Here is a 26,072-nt window from a genome sequence, read left to right on the forward strand (position 1 = left end):
AAGATAGCGGTTATATCACTCAAATGAGGTATCTGCATACTCTCTTGCAAATTTTTGACAAAAGAGTAGCGCGAAAATGATAGCGAACAGAGAAATTGTAAATAGAAAACAACTTAGTTTACAACTTTTCAAATTGTAAGACGCGGTTTTCTTCCCGTTCAAGTTTAATGTGCTCATTGATGATGTCCGACATAGACTTGGCTTTTAGTCGGCCGAAACTGTTTCATTTCAAAGTTTCCTCGAAGCGCCACAGCTATTAACTTATACGTATTAGTTTAAAATAGCGTAACGAGTGGAATTTTGGTAATTCAGTCAACCAGCCTTAAAGCTCACGACCATTCGAAGTTTCGCCATAAATGTTGCCAATGCTACAGCTATACGCTGCCGTTTTGATTTCCATTTTAGCTTGGTTTCTTTGGCATTAACAAAACAGTTTACCACTGATCAGTTGAGTCGGCTAACATTCTACACAACATACATACCTAATAAAGTGGTATTGGACTATAGTTGCACGAAATACATGGAAAACCTCAACTAGACAGTCCAATATAACTATGTATATTTAACTTGAGTAATTATATGCAAATATATGTATGTATGTTAAGCAAAAAAGTGAGCTAGAGCTGTTAATGCCCAAGTAAAACTTACCTACAAGCATATGTAGGTATATGTACTTTTATGTAACTATGTACATATGCATCTACATATGTTTATATAAGCATATGATGCGAAGAGGCAGCCATCATTTAACCAAATCCACTATCCAACTCACCAAATTACTAGAGGCTTCACCACATGCAAATAAATAAGCATGGTACAACAATCAATCTTTTTACTCGAGCGAAATATTTCTTCTATGGTTATGTACGTATGCATGGAATTTTTAGGATGGTAACTTACACATTCAAACATTGCTATTCACACACATATATATGTATCTGTATATGTACATCTAAACATATATATAAGTATATATACTTGTATATATCTATATACCATATATACACCGATGTGTGGTGGCTATATTATGGTGAATATCGATTTGTTGCGCTCATTTTGGTAAGATACGTATATTTGCAAGCAATAAAGCTGTATATCTGCTGCGTTTATCGTCTGCGGCTCAGACTTAAACTCGGGCTATAAATACCAGTCTTTGCATTATTTTTAAATTTAATTCAGTACACACTTTCACCTGCAACAGTTGCTTGTTAAGTACGGTTTGGTAGTGCTTCGGATACGATCACTCCTTAATCTGCGATCGTTACTACTGTATTCGCCTGCAGAAATCATTTGTTTTGTGTATTTAAGCCGCAAACGTAACACACATATATATACAAAATAATATTTTTATAATTGTTTTAACTATAGTAAACTACACCGGTTCAATCAAAGCCATTTTAAATTAGTGAAAGTCACTTGAAAGTTTTTAAAATTATTATTTAGTTGAGAAAAAAATGAAAGCCTTTTTGATAGTTGCTTGTGCATTATACGTGTGCGTTGCCAGCCAGGATGATAAGAAGATCAGTCAAAGTAACACTGATAATGAAATAAAAATTTATAAGCGTCTGATACCAGCTGATGTGTTGCGAGGTAAGGATACACTACCATATGTGCTTATCTATGAAAAATTCTAACCGTCTTTGTAACTCAAAATTGCTGCAACTTATAATACATACGTAATAACATGAATATATACACACTTTTTATATTAGTTATGTCATACATATTTAAAATTACCAAATTAATTGAAAAGTTATTATATAAAGTTCTAGTGGAAGAAATCAAAGCTAGTTTGAGACTGCTCTGGTCTCATTAGACAAAACTATGCAATGTACCTTTTTACAATGCATTAAATGAATCGTCTGTCTGTCCGTCTGTATATACGCGAGCTAGTCGCTTCCTATCTAGCTTTTGTACACACCCTTTCCTCCCAAAGAACCCGCTCATTTGTCGGAACCGCCTCTATCGGACCACTATAGCATAGTCTTTGTGTGGAAAAATGTTTTATTTGACAAGATATCTTCACGAAATTCGACATGGTTTTCTGTCCAAGGCAAACTTTTGTATTTGTGAAGGGTATTATAGCGTTGGCGCAACCGAGGTTAACGTATTTTCTTGCTTTTATTATAATGCAGTTTTCATGTGTGCACATGTGTATAGCCAAACATTTTTTTGGTAAGTAAAATAGTGGCAACATCATTGTCTACTTAATCAGCTATAACAGCACAAAACTTTATTATACCTAACACATACACATTTATGTGAGTAAAAAGTTGTAAAACGTGTGTACATATCTCTGAAATGATTGTATAATTTGTATTTAATTTGTTTTTTACCTCAAATATATTGCACCATTGGCTGGACCCGGCAGTGCAGTTTTTAATTATCAACTAGTGTTAGTCTCAAGCGAAACTAGTCGCTGACAAGCGAAATTTTGTGGTATTTCTTACATGGTTATCTGCATTGAGATGTCAATTTTCAAATACTGCTCGGAAATATACCAATTCCATACTATATAAAAATATCCTTTAAGTTGTAGCTACATACAGTGGCATAAATCAAAAATAAGCATTAATTATATTCGTTAAAATTAAGTATTCTTATATATATTATTATATTTATGATTATATGATTGGAACAAGTAAAATTTTTACGGAAAAGTTTGTTTTTAGTATCCTTGTAAAATATTGTTTTTTAAACAAATTCAATTGTACTCAGGAATTTCAGGTTTTGTATTAGTATGCTTCCTGAATGTATCATAGATGTCCACTGCAGTTATATGTGAATGCGTATATACCTATAGCGTATCCTAGTGTCCTGTGACTCGGGGTCGTGGTCGAAATAGTACCCCGTTAAATTAAATTTACAATTATGGAAACAATTGTACTTCTTGCTGAAATGGCAACGTAATACATTACAGTTGCCAGTTACAATTAATAGTAATTTGCTACGTCCCCCATACGTACATACATATATGTATGTACAGACAAGTGACTAAATAAAGTTGCTGTACCGGCCCAATTCACACTAGTACTGGTTCAAAAAAATTGGATTATAAATCCAAACCACTGGTATAAAAAATAATGATTTTTTCTGACTAGTTAGATCTAAGCGGAATGTCTAGTTGTAAAATTGTATATATCCTGATTAGTACATTTATACTTAGTTTTTTGCATGATAATCACAACAATGATTTATGAATAAGTATTTATAAGGAATCGAATATACAAGTATACACATATGCAGGATAACTTTCACTGCGAATTATGAAATCGATTTGAACATGACTTAAATTAGAGTATTTATTTCATCGCCGAGTCTTTAGTTTAGGGCAAGTTATTCACTATAGTTTAAACGAGGTGCATATCAACTATAACATGTACATGATATGTACTATTTTGTCCTAATATGTTTTTAAATAATCATTAAATGTGCAATATATATGTATGTATATAAACCCAAATATAATATATGTATATAAGCAAATCAAAGGAACGTTTGCGTATATTTATATACATTGGTATATCCGTAATGCAACCTACTGAATTGCTCACGACGTATAAATGCTAGTTGATAGACACGAGTGATTTATACCGTTTTTCAAGGTTTATTATTTGAAGCTTTTACTATTGTATATGCTTGTTTAAACTTCTGTTTGCCATATGCACATATGTATGTATGTCTGACACAATTACAAACTCATGACTAATATTATTTTTGCGTGTATTCATCAATACATTGACGTTACTTTTACCCTAGATTGCAACTGAAAATAGAATGGTTTTAAGATTAAATTAGTTATGGTATAAATGACGCATCGAACAAATAACTCTCATAAATGAAATACTAATATACTGATGTAGTCAAAGAAACATATCATATAAAGAAGTTATACCACTTTAGTGAACTAAATGACTTTCTTGTTGCTTTAATGTGTACAAGAATACAGATATAAACAAAAAAAAACGTTAAAAACGTTGTAAAAATATTGATTTTTATCACTCAGTGTGTATGACAGCTATATGCTATAGAGGTCCGATCTGGGAAATTCCTTCAGCTATTTTAGTGTTGCTTTGGACAATAACCCATGGCAATTTTCGTGAAGATATCTTGTCAAATAAAAAAGTTTTTCATACAAAAACAACTTAATTTCGATCATTCAGTTTATATGGCAGCTATATGCTATAGTGATCCAATATCGGCGGTACCGACAAATGAGCAGTTTCTTAGGGAGAAAAGGACGTGTGCCGACTTTCAGATCGATACCTCAAAAACTTTCCAGGTGGCTGTGCTTAGCCCTGAGAGTTTTTTCTCTGCTCACATTCCTCCGAGAAAGGTATGGTGGAGAAGGAGTCGCTGGAAGAGAGAGACGGTGAACAGAGGGTTGGCGGAGAAGTATACTGTCGGGAACTATCTGTCAACTCCCGTTTCAAGTTTCCCGATCATTGTAGCGTCTTACAATTTGGAATTGAATTGATATCGGACCATTATAACTAAAGCTGCCATTCAAACTGATCAATCAAAGTTAAGATAAAGTTCTTCATAAAGGATCGTTTTTCCCTACTATGTAATCTTACTTCCACTTGAAGATTGTTCATCACACAATTTTGTATGTTGTCTTACAACCTCTTTAAGGGTAGAGAAAAACACTTTTATCCTTCCGGTCTAGTTGTCAAGACACTAACACAGCTTCAACTTTGAAAATAATTTGAAGTTTGAAAAATCCTTTCAGGGAGAAATTTTCTAATGTCTACACTAACGAAATATGAAAATAATCTTTTTTTTATTTCTAGAATTTATTATATTTTCTAATTAAATCATGTCTTATAAACTTTTCAAGCTATCTCAACAAACTCTCTACGAAACATTTCGCCTAAAAGCATGTAATAACCACATCCAAGCGTAAAAAATGGCTTTATAAACAAATTTCTTATCTCCCATGCCACATGATCATTTCCAACAAGTTTTAAAAGGTGTGTATCATTCTTATGCACCCTTTTAGCAGTATTTCAAAAATAGTTTAACTCGGACGAAGTCACAATTGTTTTTCTCAGGCTTAGCAGGGAATAAAACTGGTTCGGCATTCAACTACAACAAAGCAAACTTCCGGTGCAAACATGTATGACTTTTAAAGGAGGTAACAATGTTTAGCTCAGAAAGTTTTTTCTTTAATAAATGTTAGGAGTTTGGTGTTACCAATTCTATTTCGATATCTAATTTTTGCTAATTTCGCAAAAACTATATTTCTGTTTACTTTTTTTTCAGATTTCCCTGGTATGTGTTTTGCCTCCACACGTTGTGCTACAGTCGAACCTACAAAGACATGGGAGCTGACACCCTTTTGCGGTCGGTCAACGTGTGTTCAGAACGATGAAACCCCGGCCAAGTATTATTAAATTGAAACTAATAAATATTATATTACTTGATTAGTTTCAATAATCATTTTCATAATTTTTACTTTCGTATTATTCCAGGTTATTGGAGTTGGTAGAAGATTGCGGCCCACTACCGTTAGCCAATGAAAAATGCAAACTGGACACTGAAAAAACAAACAAGACAGCACCTTTCCCATACTGCTGCCCTATCTTCACCTGTGAACCTGGCGTTAAGCTTGAATATCCTGAAATTCCAAAGGAAGAAACGACAAAGGAATAATTTTTTGTAAGCATAGGAATGGTTATTATGGTTTAATAAAGGAGGTTAATAAATCACAACCATGGATCTATTACGATTTACATGCATATGTCTATACATATGAACATACGTATTACCTAGCGATATAATCATAATTCGATATACATAAAATAATTCAGTAACTCAAGGAAATATCAAATATACCAATTGTATTATACTTTAAACGTTTTTGCTTTATCCCTCTTTTGAAACTGACATGAAAAGTTAATTCAATAATGTCTATATTATATCAATACAGGAAGTTTGCTAATAAAAAAATTTACATATTTGCCAATTTACATGCAATCTGCTATATATTGTATACAAGTATACAGAAACATATTTGTCTTTATAATTTTAATTAAATAGGATAGCTTAAGTATATAGTAATAGCATTTGTCTCCTAAAATTTGCATCACCTAAAATTATAATGAATGAGAAGCTGAACCAGCTTTTAGATATCTCGCCACTATTATTTTAGAACTTCAACTATCGGATTTATTAGTGAAATACTTATAGTGTTGTAACGGGATAATAAGCTTATTAAAGCTTGACGCATATAAGAAAATCAGTTTGTATTGAACACCATTACATTAAATAGGAACAAATTATTGCAAATTCAGCTATTTCTATATTGGGGCTACCTTAATGTACCTAGTTCGGAATTAAGTACATGAAGTCAAACTTGGCCAAATATCAAAGTCAAATATAAGAATGGGAAAACGACCATAAATGCCGACTTAATGCTACGTATATTATCTAGTTCATCGATCAATACGTTTACAATCCAAATAATATTAAAAGAGGTTAAATACGTATAACTAAACTAAAAATATCACCGGATTTAAAAATTTTAAAAAATAATGTGAATAATATGTTTGTATCTTAAAAACTAACAAAAATGTTTCGTATGAATGCTAACATATGAGTAGTTAATACATATGTTCATATGTCTGTCGAGTTTAATTAAAATATATTACTTAAATCGAAGCATATAAAACAAAGCCAACCGGATCAATAAAAATTAATAAGAATCATTTTCAATATTTTCGAAAAAAAATGTCACATAACTCTATAGCTCTTAAGTGTTTCGAAAACAGTTATTTTCGGTAAATTCAATTGCGTTGATCAACTAAAAACGGCGTTATAGAAAAAACCGCGAAAGATTTAATTTGTGAGTTATCTATATGTAAGCGAATACCCGTACGTATATTTTAACCATAATCATATAATATTAAGAGAATGTTGATCCACTCTAGTTTAAAAATTAAATATTTCTGTAAATTACAATTTATGCAAAAATATATTTGTCAATTTTAGACCATTTTAGGTTAGATGAATGTGACCATGTACAACAAAAAAGTGCGACTCTAAAAACTGTTATGTTCAAAAAATATTTCATTTTGATATTGGCCATTGCTCTTTCAAAATATGAAAGGAAAGGGATGCCTAACTAGCATTCTTGTACATATATGTATATTCCACCATCTGGCCATTCTATCCCTCATAGTTCCAAAGCGACATTCACAATATTGCCTTATTTAAATTCCTCCACTTCTTTAAGAGGATATTCGTATTTTTATATAACCGCTTACGATTCCTGTTGAATCGAAAAACGCAATATCAAGCATTTGTATTCGGCCTAAATATGAAATAAAATATCATCAAAAAATTCGAAATTGAGTTTTTTATGATAAGTGATATTACGTTATTAAAAATTTATTAATCGACGAAACCGTGAATGGATTACAATCATATTTTATACTATATTAACTTACATACTAATGAATTCAAATGAGTCAAGTAGAGAATCGGATGTCATTATATTAAGAATATGGGGTCAGACCAAGGTCTAGACTGATTTAATTCATATTTCTATATCAGGAATATTGGTTTTGGGGATAGATCTGGGCTGATTGCATTAACTTTTGACATTACCGTTAGAGTAACGAAAATCATTGTATCTTGTATATTTGTGGTGATTAATTCTTTGACCGATTTCACCCATTTTCGGCAATATACTATAATGTATTCATTATTATATGTTCAATCAATTTTGTTAGATATCCTATATATTGACCGATAACTACATTATAAAAATGCTCTCTGTATTTTATTAAGATACCTTGGAGCAATATATTATATAATATTATATATAGTCAAACGTAAGTTTGAAAAGCTTTATATAATATTAGGTCTATGATGGCTAGGCCAAGTATTGAAGTTCATATATAATATAAAGTATGTGGAGTCTTGAAAAGTTTTAGCCCGATTTCGGTAATTTTCAGATATAAATTGAAAGTCGAGCTATATATATTTCTATTTTGCCGATATATTCATTTGTGCTTGATTTATATTTTGTAAAGTGAGAGAATCAGTTGAATTTAAAATTGTTTTATATGAGCAGTAGGCGTGGATATCCGATTTAGCACATTATCATACTGTAATACATAAGTACATATGTGCCAGTATAATTTTATGCATCACATTTGGTTGAAATTGTTCGAATAGTGCCCAAGATAGTTCTTGGAATTATATTTCTAATAAACTAAACACAAAGCATTGATTAAGGATGGAAAAATTTATTTTGACTTATGTAAGTCAAGAATCAATATTGTAATTGATTTCTCGATAAATCGTCGTTTGTAACTCACTATTGAGTTCGATCACTGTATTGTTAAATTTAAGTCCGAATTTAATGCTATACACTTATCTTTATTTCGAATTCCAACAACTTAACACTTATTGCTCAAAGTCAAGAATCAATATTGTAATGGATTTCTCGATAAATCGTCGGTTGTAACTCACTCTTGAGTTCGATCACTGTATTGTTAAATTAAAGTCCGAATTTAATGCTATACACTTATCTTTATATCGAATTCCAACTTACAACTTCTTGCTTATGTCTCAATTGCTCTTATCACGACAACACCCCAACTAGAGCTGTGTTTGTTGCACAATCCCTTATATAGTAAATCTTTATCAAAAGTTCGCTACTAAAACATTCTGGCAACTACGAATTCGCTGTCTAGTTGCTTCTGGAAGTTTATCGTCGATTCTGATTTTTTCTGCTATTCGTGTTTGCCACACTGCCTTAGTCTGATCATCCCAATTAGACACATTTGCGGTATCAAACGTTACAAGCCGTTCCAGATGAACCATCTTTATTTTATTCCTTGGTCTTCCTATGGTCTGTATACGATACACTACATCATTGAGTCGTTTAATAACCTGGTCTGATCCTTAACAATTACACTGTAATGTGGGAGATAACCCTTTCTTTCGTTGTGGGTTATATAACAATACCCAATCTCCTTCAACAAAACCTTCAGAGTTCATTGTCTTCTCGTATTTTGCTTTCATTTTATCGCTCATAATTTTTGTGCGCTGTCTCACCATAGCATGTATATCCCTCATCTCATCTTCTAGGATGCTGTTGACTTCCTTAGCATTCCTTCCGCCGTTGTCGTTAATTTAAAATTTCAAATCATTCGGTAGTCGAAGATTATTACCAAAAATTACCCTTGCTGGAGTCTTCCCCGTTTTTTCATGTACAGCAGACCCATAAGCCATCAGGAACAAGGATATATGGGTATTCCATCTTTTTGATACTTGTCCACAACTTTTCTCAACCCAATTGTAGATGAATACATCCGCTACTGTTCCTGCCTCTTGGTTAGGAATTTCGTATACCTCTGGCCATTCGCTGAAATAGTCCATAACTACCAAAACATATTTGTTTCCTAATTTATTGTCACTTTGTGTCCTAAGTAGCTTACTTTGAAAAGGGAACACTTCTTTGGAATCAGCTTTAGACCAGCGCTAGCTATCCGTTGGAAAACCTTTGCCAAGTTCTTAAAATGAAGCTTTTACCCAACACGATGATATCGTCGAGGTATACCAAACAGGTCTTCCAGTGTAATCCTTTGTAACGAAGCTTTTTGTTGCCCCCTGCTTCTTATGGTTTGCTGAGGTATACTCGCCGTGTTCAGGGTTCGTTACAATAAATTTGTAAACTGTGGGACTCTTTACAAATCGTACTTTATTTGTCTTCCAATTACACAATATGTAGATCCACTTTCAATCTCTCAACATTTAGATCCGCGTTGGAGGAGCGTCACCCGATGCTGGCGTTTCGACAGGGTAGTGGTTCACGTAACCCGTTAGCGCGTCACTATTACGGAGGGCAGTGACAGCGGCCGCGAAGCCAAGCGGGGAGCAGGTCAGAGGATCGACTCACTACCCACTTCACGCGTGACTTCCGGCCTTCGCACGTTAAGGAGTGATATGCCTGCCAGAGGATCGACTCACTGCGAGTCATTCACTCCTTAACGCCGAAAAACATCGTCTGCCTTTCCGCGCTCCCGTTGAATAGTTAGTATACTATCGCGTATACTACCCTGTCGCGCTCTGGGTATGCTACGCGTCCCGGGATGACTTACGTTCCGTGTCGTGCTCCGATGATAACCTCGACAGCGACTCCACCGCTGCGTGAGTTGACGCTCGTGGGTGCTACCGCGACGACGCCCGGACGTTTCTGCAAGCGCTCGCGTAGGCTTACCCCGATTCCACCGCTGCTCGCGTCCTACCATAGAAGATATCCTCCGATCACCCGTCCAGCGTTGTGCTCGCTGTCACAGTCCTGTCCTGAATGACTGCTGATCGGCCTGCTTGCTTTCCGCCAAGCCGTGTGTTGCTTGCTCGCTCGTTCGCAACATGATGCTTAGGATGGCGTGTGTTGCTAGAAGTGGAGTGATTTTCCCGTTGCAGCCCAATACTCGTTGTGTTGCTTGCGTCGCGTGATTAACCTGTTGTGTCGCAACATGTTGCTTTAGGATGGCGTGTGTTGCTAGAAGTGGAGTGATTTTCCCGTTGCAGCCCAATACTCGTTGTGTTGCTTGCGTCGCGTGATTAACCTGTTGTGTCGCAACATGTTGCTTTAGGATAGCGTGTGTTGCTAAAAGTGGCGTGATTTTCCCGTTGCGGCCCAACTCGTTGCGTTATTTTATTTAACAGGATGCGTCTTTAGTTCTCACACCTTTTAATACTTGGTTCATAAGTCTCTCAAAAGTAGCAGGAGAGTTACATAATTCAAAGGGCATTACGGTAAATTGCCATAGACCATCTCCAACGCTGTCTTTTCTTTGTCTTCTTCGTCTACCTCCACTTGTCAATAACCACTTTTCAAATCAAGTGTTCAGAAAAGTTTTGTGCCTGATAACGAGTCCAGCGTATCATCGATTCTAGGTAGTGTATAACTGTCTCTCTTTGTTACATCATTCAAACTTCTATAGTCCACACAGAATCTCATGTTGCCATCTTTCTTCTTCACAAGTACTACAGGTACCTCCACGGACTCCCTGATGGTTCGTTTACGCCGCTTTCGCTCATTTCACGTATGGTCTGACTTACAACTTCACGTTTTGTTAAAGGAACGTTTCGAGGAGCCTGGCGGATTGGTTTTGCATAACTTGTGTTAATAAAATGTTTCACAACTTTGGTTCTTCCTGGTTTGGCATCGTCTTTATCAAATATGGATGAGTATCTGAGAAGAAGTTGTTTAGCCGTAGTTTGATGGTTAGCCTCTAGTTCCTCGGTCCATGCGTTAATTTCACTCAATATGTCATTTTCGTCCATGGAATCTTCCTCAAGACCTATTACGCAATTTATCACGGTCTCAATCTGTTGACACTGCCCTAATATAGCTCCTTTGGAGAGTTTAGGTATCTTCCGAGAACTTGGGTATCTTCTTCATTTCCATTGACGAAAGTCTGAATTTTCGCAGTTTGAAATGGTTTAATGCAACGAACAATGCAGCTACTTTATCAGCGTTCCAGGAGACCAGTGAGCCAGGAGACTTTCTTCTATTTAGTTGATCGACTAAAAAATGTTCGCAAAATTAATAAAAAATACATTGCTGTGGCCTTATATACATTAGCTTCTTCTGCTGAGTACAGAACGATTGGAAGTGTCTTTGAAGTGGAACGCACTACGGCAGAGGGGATAGTTGTACACGTTTGTAAGGAGATATTCGAATAAACGAAGTGAATGATGCATATTCTCCGACTGACACGAAAATCGATGAATTTAGACGTGGTTTGAATCGTTTGGATTTCATATATAATTATTATTAAATGATGGTATGAAACGGTTTTATTAGCATCGATAGATTATAGATGTAGATTTACATATATATATATATATGGGGATACCAGAACGAAGTAATGACTCCACCATATTTGAACAATCGTGTTAGAAACTGCTTTTGGACATTTAAAGGCCCACTTTAGGCGCATTGGTCGAGGTAAGGAAGGTCCACTATTCATAATTTCTAATTCATAATAATAATAAAAAACAAGTCTAGAAGTCAGTATAAAAATCGTCAATATATGCAACATCAGAAATGAAGTCGAGTCAAGAAATATATATGAAAGCGTTAATCAGAAATGGATTGAACAAGTAAACACCGATAACAGTGCAAGGTAGCCATGCAGACAGACATGACTGCAGCAGCGGAATAGCCATCAGGCAAGCAATTATGACATCTTTTTTTCAAAGTACATATTCTTAACATTTTTATTCACAGAATGTACACATTTAAATACTTTAGATTAGTATTTTATTTAATATATGGTTAATATATTATAATACGAGTATATTACATTATATTCCGACATATTTTTTACGCAGTAGATATTCTAAACATTTTTAACTTCCCGCTAAGAAAATGGAAAATTTTCTAAAAATCGGGAAGATATTGGTTTCACCCCATTTTGCAAAAATCGAGTTCTCAACAGATCTCGACGTTCTGAGGGTCGAGGAAGCTTCCCCGAACATTTGAAAGCGTTAATTAATCAGAAATGGATTGAACAAGTAAACACCGATAACAGTGCAAGGTAGCCATGCAGACAGACATGACTGCAGCAGCGGAATAGCCATCAGGCAAGCAATTATGACATCTTTTTTTCAAAGTACATATTCTTAACATTTTTATTCACAGAATGTACACATTTAAATACTTTAGATTAGTATTTTATTTAATATATGGTTAATATATTATAATACGAGTATATTACATTATATTCCGACATATTTTTTACGCAGTAGATATTCTAAACATTTTTAACTTCCCGCTAAGAAAATGGAAAATTTTCTAAAAATCGGGAAGATATTGGTTTCACCCCATTTTGCAAAAATCGAGTTCTCAACAGATCTCGACGTTCTGAGGGTCGAGGAAGCTTCCCCGAACATTTCTACGATGATGTCCGTATGTCTGTATGTATGTGTGGATGTATGTGTGTGTGTGTGGATGTATGTGACCCTCTTATAACTATTAAACTGCTCAACCGATTTGAATAAACTAAACGGCATTCCAAAGGGTTTCATTGCACTTAAATTTCGTGTAAGTTTGGACCCAATCGGACCAGTAGATTTCGAGAAATCTCAAAAATAAAAATTTTGAAAAATCGACGACCAAACGACTTGACCGATCGACACCAAAAACTAATCAGTTCTAAACCTTGAAGAAACACATCGTTTGCCGCAAACCGGGTCGAAATCGGTTGATTTACTTGCTAGATATCGAAAACGAAAAACTTCGAAGAGCTCAAAAGCAGTGAAAAAAGCGAAATTTGAACGTTAGCGTATGAAATTAGAGGGAAGTTGCAGGGATGGCCCTTGAGGCCAACCGTTTTCCACATTTTTTTTCTCTCGTCTCGTTCGTATTTTTATTTAATTAAGCCAAAAGAATGGTTTTGGTTTGCTCCATTAAATCAAGGGCCTTCTCTTCGTTTTCAATAATATTATTCAGATATTCCTCAATCATATTTTGCTCCTTTTTAGCGAGGAAGTCTCATCATTGTTTTTCTTTCTTTTTTTTTTTGCAGACGACGAAGTTGATGGTATCTTTTCTATTTCATCATTATATGGTAACGTGTCACCCGAAACATCCAATGGATTTATATGTATGTACATACAAACATGTATTTATTTCATTTGATATAGGTATGTACACATGTACATATATAAATAAATTAAAAAAAAAAACTTCGTGAATGCTCTCTTTCGCCAGATCTTGAGTAAAATTGGATTTGTAGGTGCCTATTATTTTGTGAGCGTCTTCGTAGTATTCCCAATTCGATGGAGCCCCTCCACTTGGGCCAATAATCTTTTATATTTCATTAATCCAAATAGTACTACTTTGTGAAATTATTTACAAACCTGTACTTCTTTGCCAAATTGTTTATGCGATTTCGCAGTTCGTCCGTTGCAAGCAAAACCCAATGTTCATTTTTCAGCTGTGCGCACATTATAACATAAATATAACTATTTTTAAGCATTTCACGCAACCGTTTATTAAATTGCCTCCACAGTTCATTTATTTTTATTATAGTGGCATTTCCAACCTTTTTCCATTTTTTCTATTATGATTTTTTCCTTTATACGTTTTTCCTTTTATTGATAAATGTAAAAATGAAGGAAAACATTTGATAGCGACAGAAGAACTTAATGCTTTGGGTGTGTTTAGTGCACTCTGTCGTAGTACATTGCACAACACCACATAATATCAATATCTCGAACCCCATTGTAGTACAGAACTGCATTTGCTTTGGAACAAAAATTTAAAATATGGTTAAAACACATATTGTTTCTCTAGCATACGATAATATGTACTATATGTCTGTTTTTGGCATTTTAATATTTATACCCTTAACAGGATATATTAAGTTTGCCACGAAATTTGATATTAAATAATAACACCCAGAAGGAAATATCGGAGATCCTATAAAGTATATACAGTAACTCGCATATTCGATAACGCTTTCGTATGTTTAGAATTAAAATTTGATTTCTAGCAAATTATTTTAAACAGCAGCAATGTTTATGGTATGTTTAAGTCGTATTATGCATGATGTTTCGTTATCGCTTTGTTTCACTTTATTCTAAGCTAAGTTAAATTCAAGAGAGGGAGCTTTCGAGGGGGATTCGGAGTGGCAAATACATAAATACAGTGGAAGTAAGCCTCAATCTATCAGCGACGAACCAGGTAAAAGTTCTGCGGAAACAGTTCGAAAGGTTTTCAGAAGAGCTGATCTCAATAGTTATTATATTGTATATATGATCAGCATTATGAGCTGAGTCGATTTAGCCATGTCCTTCGGTCCATATGTCTATCTGCTCATAAGTTTTTGAGATATTGATCTGCAAATTTGCACACTCGGACCACTACAGCATAAAGCTGCCAAACAAACTGAACGATCAGAACCAAGTGCTTGTAGGCAAAACTTTTTAATTTGACGAGATATATTTACGAGATTTGGCATGTAATATTGTTTAAGGCAAGGGTGCAATCTCCAAAGAAGTTGTTTTTGAGCAGGCCACTATAGTATATAGCTGCCAAACAAACTAACCTAACACAATCAAGTTCCTGTAAGGAATATTTTGTAAAGGGTATTATAGTTTCGGTGCAACCGAAGTTAACGGGTTTTCTTGTATATACATTTTGAAGGGTCTCCGACGTTTCTTTCTTTAATATACCCTGATAATAATAATAACCCAACGATTACCCTCCTCCCGCCCAACCGACGCGAGGGGCGCAATCCGCATACGAGCGGAATTAGCCGAGTCAGAAAAGGCAAGAGAGTTTTTTAAGTGTTGAGATCTAAAACTGCTCAGCTACAGAAACAAAAATTTCAACAGCTAAGATCTAAAGTAACAATATAATAAATTGTTACATTTTCATTTATTAAGAGAAAACAATAAAGTCTTTTTAATTTTGAAAGTTCAAGTTTAGTTTGATTTGATCTACAGGATTTTAGCAGTAAAGGTCTAAACTGCCTCGAAAGGCGAACCGGGATATTAAATTTAATTTCAGACAGGAGAAAAGAACTGCAAACAGTTCCATTCAAAAGTTTCATTAAGAATGTTATGCCAAGCATTTCCCTACGACTAGAAAGTGTAGGTAGATTAATAAGTTTTAAACGACTAGTGTATGGAGGTAGACTTACCCTAGCATCCCATCGGAAATGCGCTAAGGCGAAAAGTAAAAATTGTTTTTGAACCGACTCTAACTTGTCAGAATGGATTTGGTAGCTAGGGTTCCATACCACAGAGCCATATTCCAATATAGGTCTAACCAAAGTTGTATAAAGTATTTTAGTAATATACGGATCTCTAAATTCTTTAGACCAACGTTTAACAAAACTGAGGACAGCTTTTGCTTTCAAGACCATGGTATCAATATGAAGACTGAAATTAAGCTTAGGGTCCATATTAACTCCCAAATCAACATAGTTTAAAACTTGCTCAAGAATATGGTGTTTTATTACATAAGAAGAGGCGTGCACAGATCTACGGGAAAAGCACATCGTCTTACATTTATTGAGATTCAATGGCAAATCATTTCTATCACACCATGCAACCAAATTGTTTAAGTCTGTTTGCAACAGACACCTTTCCTCAGTTGAAGTGTATGATTTAAAAAGCTTTACATCGTCAGCGTATAATAAAATTTTTGAGAATTCTATTACTGAAGAGATATCGTTAATAAACAACAAGAACAGAATCGGGCCAAGATGACTACCTTGCGGAACACCAGAAGAAACATTAATTGCAATCCTCAAATATCACTCGTTGTGTTCTATTATAAAGATAGGAAGATACCCATTGAAGGAATCTTGGCTGAAAGCCCAGCAGATCAAGTTTATGTATGAGAATCGAGAGATTTACCTTATCGAAAGCTTTGCTAAAGTCTGTGTATATAACATCCGTATGCTTATGTTCCCTAAAACCCTAAAACCCTGGTTTACAAATTCAAGTAAGTTTGATATAGTCGAGTTCCCTTTACGAAATCCATGCTGAGATGAGGAAATTAACGGAGAAATCGAAAAGGTTATATGGTCAGTGATGATAGCTTCAAAAAGTTTAGGTATAACTGATAGTTTTGCGATACCTATATAGTTTTCAATGTTGGATCTAAATCCACTTTTATGCAAAGGGATTATAAATGACTGTTTCCATATTGAAGGAAATATACCGTGTTTAAGAGAGGAATTAAATATCCTTGTCAAAGGCAAGTAAATATATTTGGCACTATTTTTTAGGAAGCATGAGGGTATCATGTCTGGGCCATAACTAAAAGATGGTTTTAACTTATTTAAATTAAAAAGGACGTCTTCGAACACAGCACTTGCTGATAAGAAAAAGTTTTGGAAGAATTATTACAGTAGTTTGACTTGAAAAATTCTGCAAACATATTGGATATAATATCATTGTCACTTGAAATGATAGATTTGTATTTCATTGCGGACGGAAATTTGGAAATCCTGCGTTTGGAGTTGACGAAATCATAAAACGATTTTGGATTACTTATAATATTTTTTTTTACTTTATTTAAGTAATTATTATAACATTTTTTGTTTAGGTCAAAATATTGTCGACGCAATAGAGAATATTTAGAATAGTCGACCGGTTTTTTTAAAATGTTTAAAGGCTCGAGTTTTTCTGTTTTTCAATTTATATAACTCTTTCGAAAACCACGGACTTATACTTTTGCTTTTATTAACAATTACTATTGGAACATACTTTTCAAATAATTTCATAATAATGTTATTAAAATGAGAGACACTCAATTCAATGTCACCATTATAATTAGGCCATGTTATTGTAGAAAGTTCTGTATTTAATTTTTTTAAATTAGCTTTTGCAAAGTTAAACCGAGTACAGAAGCACGAAGTTTGATGATTATTATCCCGTACAATGCCTGAGATTTCGACAGATATTTCCAAAGCAGGATGATATGAGTCCTCTGGTAAAACAAGAGGATTACTCTGAATAACGGAACACTTTGCAGAGGTATCAACGTATACTAAATCTAAGCATTTACCAAATTTATTCGGAATCAAACCCAACTCGGACATTTTTTCGAAAAACTCATTAAAACATGACCGATTGCAAATCGGCACGATATAGTCATCGAAAGGTTTCCACGAAGCACACGGTAAATTGAAATCACCTAATACAATTATTGAATCTGCATTATTTGCCATCGAGGTAGCACTATTTATTAAAGAAGCATGCTGCATGTATACAGATAAGTCCGAATGGGGTGGTATATAAGATAGGGTTAAATAAATAAAGCAACTATTAACGTATACTCTAATACATTTAAATTCAAATGAGTCGGTCCCTGGAACAAGAATATTTTCAGATGCGATAGAGGAATGCACGGCAAATAGAACACCTCCACCGATTCTGTTCAGTCGATCACATCTAAAAATTTGAAATTCGCTGTTTAAAATCTCATTATCAAAAATGTGAGGTTTTAACCAAGTTTCTGTAAATCCATTTATATGGAAATTAAAATTGGAACTGTTCAAATACAAGTCAGTTAATTTTGTATTAAGACCTCTAACATTTTGATAATAAATGCTTAGCGAATTTCTACCAATCAGTTTTTTATATCGGTGGTTGCTTTTGGTAATTTAACAATGTTTTCCTCAGTTTGACTTCTAAGTTTATGTTTAAATTCGCGTACAAAAGCCCCAGGTGGCCAGAATGAACTATCTAACATCTTTTTGAATGTTTCACTAGATACGTCTATTTTAAACGATGTTATACTTCTATCATAATTGAAGTTAAATTTATGTATATTGATATCATCGATTTTTAAACGTGACGAAATGTAAGATTTAATGTCCTCCACCAAGGTATCTTTGGCAAGTCTCGAAATAAATATAGACTTTTTAGGTGGAATAACTATCAAATTATTAACTGATGCTACTAAGTTAATAGGGGGAGCCTCTGGAATTGTGAGACACTTATTACTATTAGATAGAGTTTTTGGGGAATTGAGCTCTTTGGAAGTTGACGGCTTATCACCTTGAGGGCAAGGAGAAGAGAGATTTATTAGGTCATTGGGAGGATACGTTCTTTTCTGAACAGAAGAACTAAGAGTTACTTCATCGGAAGGACGTTTACGCTTAGGAGCAGGTTTAGAGGATTCGTGAGAATCATTCAGGCACTTAAAAGATTTGAACAATTTTTCATAGTGCCTAAATTTTTCAGTGAGGGTTACAAGATCACGACCGATTTCGTTAAAGCCATTGCGTGTCTCCCTATAAACTTTAAATAGATCGATTTCAATAGATCTACAATTTAAACAGGACCAACGCAATCCCTTACAGTCGAGAATAGAATCTAAGATTCTACCAGTCAGTCCAGCACATTTAATATGGGCAAGCCCATCACAAAGCCAGCATGAAACGTAGCGATCTGACTCGCCTTTAATGTTACAATTGGGGAAGTTACAAGACATAATAAACCACAAGAATGAAGATCAAATAAAAGAGTAAGTAGAAATTAGTAAAGTAAAATTTAATAGATAAATAATAAATTAGTGTGTTAATAAAATATTAATAATAATAAATTCAATTAAGAACAAATATCAAAGTTTAAAACCAAGACAATTTGAAGAAGCACTGTAACAAATAAAAAGCTAAACGCAACACAGCTGTGAATAAAGAAGTAAATAAGATAAACAAAGAGTGAAAATAGAATAAAATAAAACAAAATGAAACAAAAGGCTGACTCGGCAACAAAAATTGGAAAGTTTAAACTTTTTAATACCGCACAAAACAGAACATTTAATACTTATCATGAAACTGAGAGTTTAATCACTAAAAATTTGTATTAACACGGTAATAAAAATCAATTAAACTTCAAGAATTTTTTAAAATAAAAACACAAATGTACACAGCTAAAAAATTACAGCTTAAGAGCTTGAAGTGTTGCCAGCTTTTAAGGGCTAAAGGTGTAAATACTAAAGAAAAATTATAAAAAAAACAGTTAAAAACAAATTTCAATCATATTTATAATCTAAAAAGATAATAATAACAATACTTTTAGACGAACAAATAATTATAATAATTAATTAATTATAGTTAATAAGAAATTAATGGTAGAAGGGATAAAAATTCGGAGAAGTACTTAAATTTTACCTGCTATTACCACAAAAGGCTATATGCTACTGTGATCCGATCTGAACAATTTGTTCGAACATTTTTGCCTTGCCTTGGCCCATGCTATATTGTGTGAAGACTGATTTTGATCGGTCAGTTGGTAAAACAGCTATATGCTATAGTAGTCCGATCTAATCAACTTACAAATAAGTCATTGACCCCATAAAATGTAAAAAAAAAGAAGTCATTGACCTCATAAAATGTAAACAAAAGGTTATGCTTAATGTAAAGGCTGTTGACTTGGCTAAATGTAAACAAAGGTTGTGGTCTTCGCTAAATATTAAAAAAAATTTCATTAAGCTACCCTTGAATGCTATAGCAAATGCCCTGTGAAGGGTAATAGACCTTCGGAGCAGCTGAAGTTAACGTTTTGCGTATTGTTCTTGAAAAAATCTGTGTTTGTTGTAAATGATGTTGTTAGGAGCCAAGGGAGCACCCCTGCGATAGATGAACAAAACTATTATGCTCTATTGCGATAGTATAACAGGTGTTAAAGGAAAACTAGTTGTTTTCATAATTTCCTTAGTACACACAAGTCCTCGCGGAATAGAATTGTATACCTATGGTATTATCTTTTCGGTTATCATTTGTTAAATTATCAAAATAAAACAGGAGAAAAGTTTGTCCCTGGGAGGTCATTCGCACATCATCAAAATTGGACAATGGGCGTGGCATCGCAAACCTTTACGTGAGATCCCTTACCTCGGAAACTACTCAACCAATTTTAATCAAAATAAGTGCGTAACGATTTTTTACTGAAAATATCGGTCAATCTATAATAATAACCCAATGATTACCCTCCTCCCGCCCAACCGACGCGAGGGGAAAAGGCAAGAGAGTTTTTTAAGTACTGAGATCAAAAACTGCTCAGCTACAGAAACAAAAATTTCAACAGCCAAGATTTAAAGTTACAATATAATAAATTGTTACATTTTAATTTATTAAGAGAAAACAATAAAGTCTTTTTAATTTTGAAAATTGAGTCAGATAAGTCAAATGTGCTGGAATGAGAAATAAAATCATGACATATACGGCGGAATGGCTCGTTTAGTTCAAAATTTGATCTACAGGATTTTAGCAGTAAAGGTCTAAACTGCCTCGAAAGGCGAACCGGGATATTAAATTTAATTTCAGACAGGAGAAAAGAACTGCAAACTGTTCCATTCAAAATTTTTACTAAGAATATTATGCCAAGCATTTCCCTACGACTAGAAAGTGTAGGTAGATTAATAAGTTTTAAACGACTAGTTTATGGAGGTAGACTTACTCTAGAATCCCATCGGAAATGCGCTAAGGCGAAAAGTAAAAATTGTTTTTGAACAGACTCTAACTTGTCAGAATGGATTTGGTAGCTAGGGTTCCATACAACAGAGCCATATTCCAATAAAGGTCTAACCAAAGTTGTATAAAGTGTTTTAGCAATATACGGATCTCTAAATTCTTTAGACCAACGTTTAACAAAACTGAGGACAGCTTTTGCTTTCAAGACCATGGTATTAATATGAAGACTAAAATTAAGCTTAGGGAACTTATTAACTCCCAAATCAACATCGTTAAAAACTTGCTCTAGAATATGGTGTTTTATTACATAAGAAGAAGTGCACAGATCTACGGTAAAAGCACCTCATCTTACATTTATTGAGATTAAATGGCAAATCATTTCTATCACACCATTCAACCAAATTGTTTAAGTCTGTTTGCAACAGACACCTTTCTTCAGTTGAAGTGTATGATTTAAAAAGCTTTACGTCGTCAGTGTATAATAAAATTTTTGAGAATTCTATTACTGAACTACTCAACCAATTTTAATCAAAATAAGTGCGTAACGATTTTTTACTGAAAATATCGGTCAATTTGTGAGACCTAATATTCAAATTCGGAGAGAATATTTGAATCATAACAGCACACCTTTGTGTCAAAAATGGATAAAAATGAATTAATACTTTCCCTAGCCCCCAAGTACCTAGTATAAAGATTTTCGAACTTACTGTTGAATTTATTCGTGATATATATTGGTCCATTTGTGAAGTATCGTCAGTTCGCCCGCGTGTCTAAATAATTATTGAGCAAAATAATAATAATTTTGAATAAAAACGAAAACGTTATTTTCGTTGTAAGAATAACACCGCGGATCACTTCCAAATTTGAAAATGATTGATACTAATATTCTTCGATTTGTTATTAAGCACAAATAAACATAAAATATAATATGTTGATTTTATTATTTTATTAATTTTATATTTAAGTTTGAAACAAATGAGTAATTTTTAAAGTTGTTAGTTGATTTCTTAATTCTTAATTGTTAACAATAATACCATATGTATAGTTTTTAATTATAAACATTTTAAAATTCAATTTAATTCTGCACTATTTGTATCATACATTCTGACAGTACCATTGGAAAACGTGAAAAGAGGACCATTTCTCCATTTAATTTTCCAGTCAAAATGGTTGCTACAATAATAGTTCCTGTAATTTTTTTGATTACCAAACGTGTACCGTCTCATAATTGAGGTAAATTGAAATTACTCTGAATAATTGTCAACCGAAGATTATGTGATATCATTCCGAGTATATCTAAATAATTTACATTTTCATTTTCATTAACAACAGTAGACGATTCTAAGCTATCTACAGACCAATTTGCAGCCAAATCGGATTACAAAACGTTTGTATGGGAGTACAGAAAGGTGTTGTTTTTAGGTTTTTTCAGACAATTCAGACAGTAGTTTAGGAGATAACACTGGGCAAAACGTGTCACGTAATTTTTTATATACATATATGGATATCAAAACTAATTTTGAGAGTTACAAACTACCGTAAGTTGAACAAAACTATTTTACATATGATGAGAGTATAAATTTCGGAATAAACCATACTGTTTTCTACAAATTTAATAGAACTTTTTTAATATCCCTCATATAAAAAAAAAATACTTTTTAGTTTGTAACCCAAATATATGAGAATTAGCGTAAGGCTGCTGTGTTTTCTTATATGACCGCATCATGTTTTGAAACACAGTGAAATTATTTGTTAAACCTTCCAGCATGCACACATGCATACACACACAAAATCGCGAATGCAACATAATATTATTATCCATGCAGAATGGGTGGGGTTTATATACCAAGTTCACCATTTTGCTAGTAGAGTTACAGTAAGCTCCTCCCACTTCGACTTCTCAAACCTTAGTAAGTTTGCGACTCTTTTTAAATGATCTAAGAGTAGAAAAGAGAAGTTGAACAGAGGGCAACCGTAACGCCTAACTATCAAAGCATAAAGTATTATGAGAAAACACCAACCCGTAAACTGAAAGAACTGATTACTCTAACCGCAATGCAGTTTTAAATTTGGTCTGAGCGATTATCACTTGATATCATCATTTGACAATTATTTTTATTATTTCTGACAACTTATATTTGTGAAATATCCGCAAAAATGTTCACTGAAACTTGTTTAGAAATCACCCTATTCTTCATAAAAAAGCACCAAATTATTCGATGGAAATATTGAAACGCTTAAAGCTTTTGGGATTTTCCACATTTATACAATGATAATAATATGGCGGCTATATTTCCAACTGGAATTTCTACGTAAATATGCTTCATTTGGTTTAATTTGCGCAACAAATTTTTTAAAATAGTTATTCTCATACTTATGTATATTTTTAGAACGAATTTATGACTGAGTACACATTGTACAAGGTGCGTTCCAAAGAAAACAGGACTTTTAAAAACAAGACAGAACAAATGGTTTTATCGGCAAAATCAATTAATTTTATTGAAAATAGTCTTCTTCTGCTTTAATACAGCTTTTTGCACGGTCCAAAAGCATGTCGAATGCATGGCCTCCACGTCTGCATAACACTTTCCTTTCATCGGCAAATGCATTTTTCCGAAAAGGTAGAAGTCGCACGGTGCCATATCAGGTGAATACGGGGAGTGGTTGATTGTTAAAATGTGATTTTTGGTCAAATAATCGGCCACAAGCGTCGATCGATGAGACGGCGCATTATCGTGCAACAAACGCCAACTTCCATCTTCGCGATATTCGGGCCGAACACGTCGAATACGGCGCACCAAACGCTTCAAAACTCCAAGGTAGAATACCGCATTAACGTTTTGGCCGGGTGGAACAAATTCTTTGTGGATAATACCATAGGAATCATAAAAACAAATAGCATTGTCTTCACTTTTGACTTCTCCAGGCGCGATTTTTTGGGTTTCGGCTCATTTCTCATTTATGTCCTCACGACCACTTTGAAAACGTTGAAACCACTTGTGCACTCTGCTACGGGATAAGCAGTCATCGCCATAAACTTGTTTCATCAATTGAAACGTTTCGGTATTACCAACTTTAAAACAAAATTTAATGTTGGCTCTTTGTTCGAAGCTCATTTTCGCACCGATGACAAAAACATACTGACACTTCAAACGGAATAACTTTACTTCTAATAGATGAAATGTCATGAAATTTTTACTGGAAGTCGATAAAGGATAGCAGATTCCAACGCACTAGTCGACATATAAATGGCGCCACTAGAGTTTACTTTGTGATTTTTGTACTGTTTACTTTGGAACGCACCTTGTATAAAGAGTATATTGGCTTAAGACCATAAATATCCTTTTTATTAGTGCAAACGAATACAAATACAACGTATAAGCCAATATATGGTACACATAAGTATAAAATTAAAAATGACGAGAGGCAGGTCTTAACCGATTTTATTAATTTTTATTCTTAACCACCATCGTTATCAGGAAAACATGCCAACTTAATTCCATACTAATCGATACATTGGTGAAGATTGCCACATGTTAGAAGTACTACTTTGGAAATTTTTTTTTGGTTAATACGTCCAGTGATGCTTAATTTACGTATTGTAAAGTAGAAAAATGTGATGCAATTCCAAATGGAAATGTAGACATAGTCATAACCCCATTTATCATGACAATCATCTAATTCTTCCTATACGAACCCCCAGAACGTAGTTTTGTTCGCATATCTCAGTTTTTACCCAAGTAATCGCTTGTTCACTCGTTATCCTGATGTTTTTGATATATATCGAATTATATGAAATTATATACTTGTATGTACATATGTGTACGCAAACACTGTAGTTACTCATGACTTACTTAATATATGTCTGAAGAGACGGAATGAGAGAAAATTTGTTACGTAGCAGAATGAGTATATTAGGCTGCTCCAAAATTAATGTGCTAGATGTAAGATATCGTAACAAAATTATGTGAACGCATAATTCTGGATACACTATAGTTTAAACTACCTTAGCACCCATATAATATATATAATGACTTTCCTTATACTAGCGGACTTTGTGCCGAATATGTCGGTCAGCGTGGGAGTTAACTTCATAAAATTGCATGGAAACATGTTCCCCAGAAGATGGCGTAACTTGATCATTAGTCCATTGTTCCAATATTCCGAACATTCATTGGAAAGCATTACTTCATTACACTAATATGAAGAAAACGTCAGCCGAAAGTCATCATATTTTCGTGGAAGTTTATGGTGAACATGCCAAGATTAGTTTGCACGATTCAAAAGTGCTGACATCGGCTTGGAAGACAAAAAACGTCCTTGGCGGCCAAAAAAGTTCGAGGAAGAGGAACTGGTAACATTACTCGATGAAAATTCTTGCTAAATACAAGAAGAGCATGCAGAATATTTCGGAGTCGCTCAAGCAGCCATTTCGAAACGCTTAAAAGCAGCCGAATACATTCAAAATCAAGAAAATCGGGGGCTATATGAATTGGAGTTCTAAGGCGATTCGGCATGTAAAAAATACTTTTTGAATCCTACAAAAAGCAGTCGTTTTTGTATTGGATTGTGACTAGTAATGAAAAATGGATCCATTACCACAACCCTAAATGAAAAAAATCAGATGTAAATCCTGGCAAACAAGCCAAGTCAACGATAAAGCCGAAGATCCATGACGCCAAGATAGAAGGGCGGGCCAAATTATGAACTTCTCAAACCGGGTGAAACCATTAATGGGGAACTCTTCCGACGTTCGGAATTGTCCAGATCTGGGTCCAAACCTCAAATCTCTAATACACTGATTTCCGATTCTCTGGTTGATGTTTTCCTTGTATAATATTATCATAAGGCCTTTAGACCGTTATTCGTACAAAGTTTTATTTCGATATCTTTATTGTGCTTGATTTGTATTCTCTAAAGTGAAAGAATCAGATGGAATTTAAAATTGGGCTACATGAGAAGTAAGCTGTAGTATTATGTACCTAACTTGGTTAAAATTAGTTTAATAGGTATGGGATTTCCTCTAAAGATGCGGGGTGCCACACCTATTGTCCAATTTTGACAATGGCTCTTATGAAGCCCTTTTGTGCCATCTCGGGT

The 26,072-nt window shown here is 34.1% G+C and overlaps 1 protein-coding gene across 1 annotated transcript; it reads left to right on the forward strand.

Moving 5' to 3' along the window:
* Positions 1-1,146: 1,146 nt before the first annotated feature.
* On the forward strand, positions 1,147-5,972 carry LOC106620889 (uncharacterized). Its single transcript, XM_014239543.3, has 3 exons — positions 1,147-1,590; positions 5,266-5,386; positions 5,475-5,972. The coding sequence occupies exons 1-3, from the start codon at positions 1,455-1,457 to the stop codon at positions 5,653-5,655; spliced, it is 438 nt and encodes a 145-aa protein (XP_014095018.1). The 5' UTR covers positions 1,147-1,454; the 3' UTR covers positions 5,656-5,972.
* The last annotated feature ends 20,100 nt before the right edge of the window (positions 5,973-26,072 follow it).

This window comes from Bactrocera oleae, chromosome X, assembly GCF_042242935.1.
Source record: "Bactrocera oleae isolate idBacOlea1 chromosome X, idBacOlea1, whole genome shotgun sequence".
NCBI classification, from domain to species: Eukaryota; Metazoa; Arthropoda; class Insecta; order Diptera; family Tephritidae; genus Bactrocera; species Bactrocera oleae.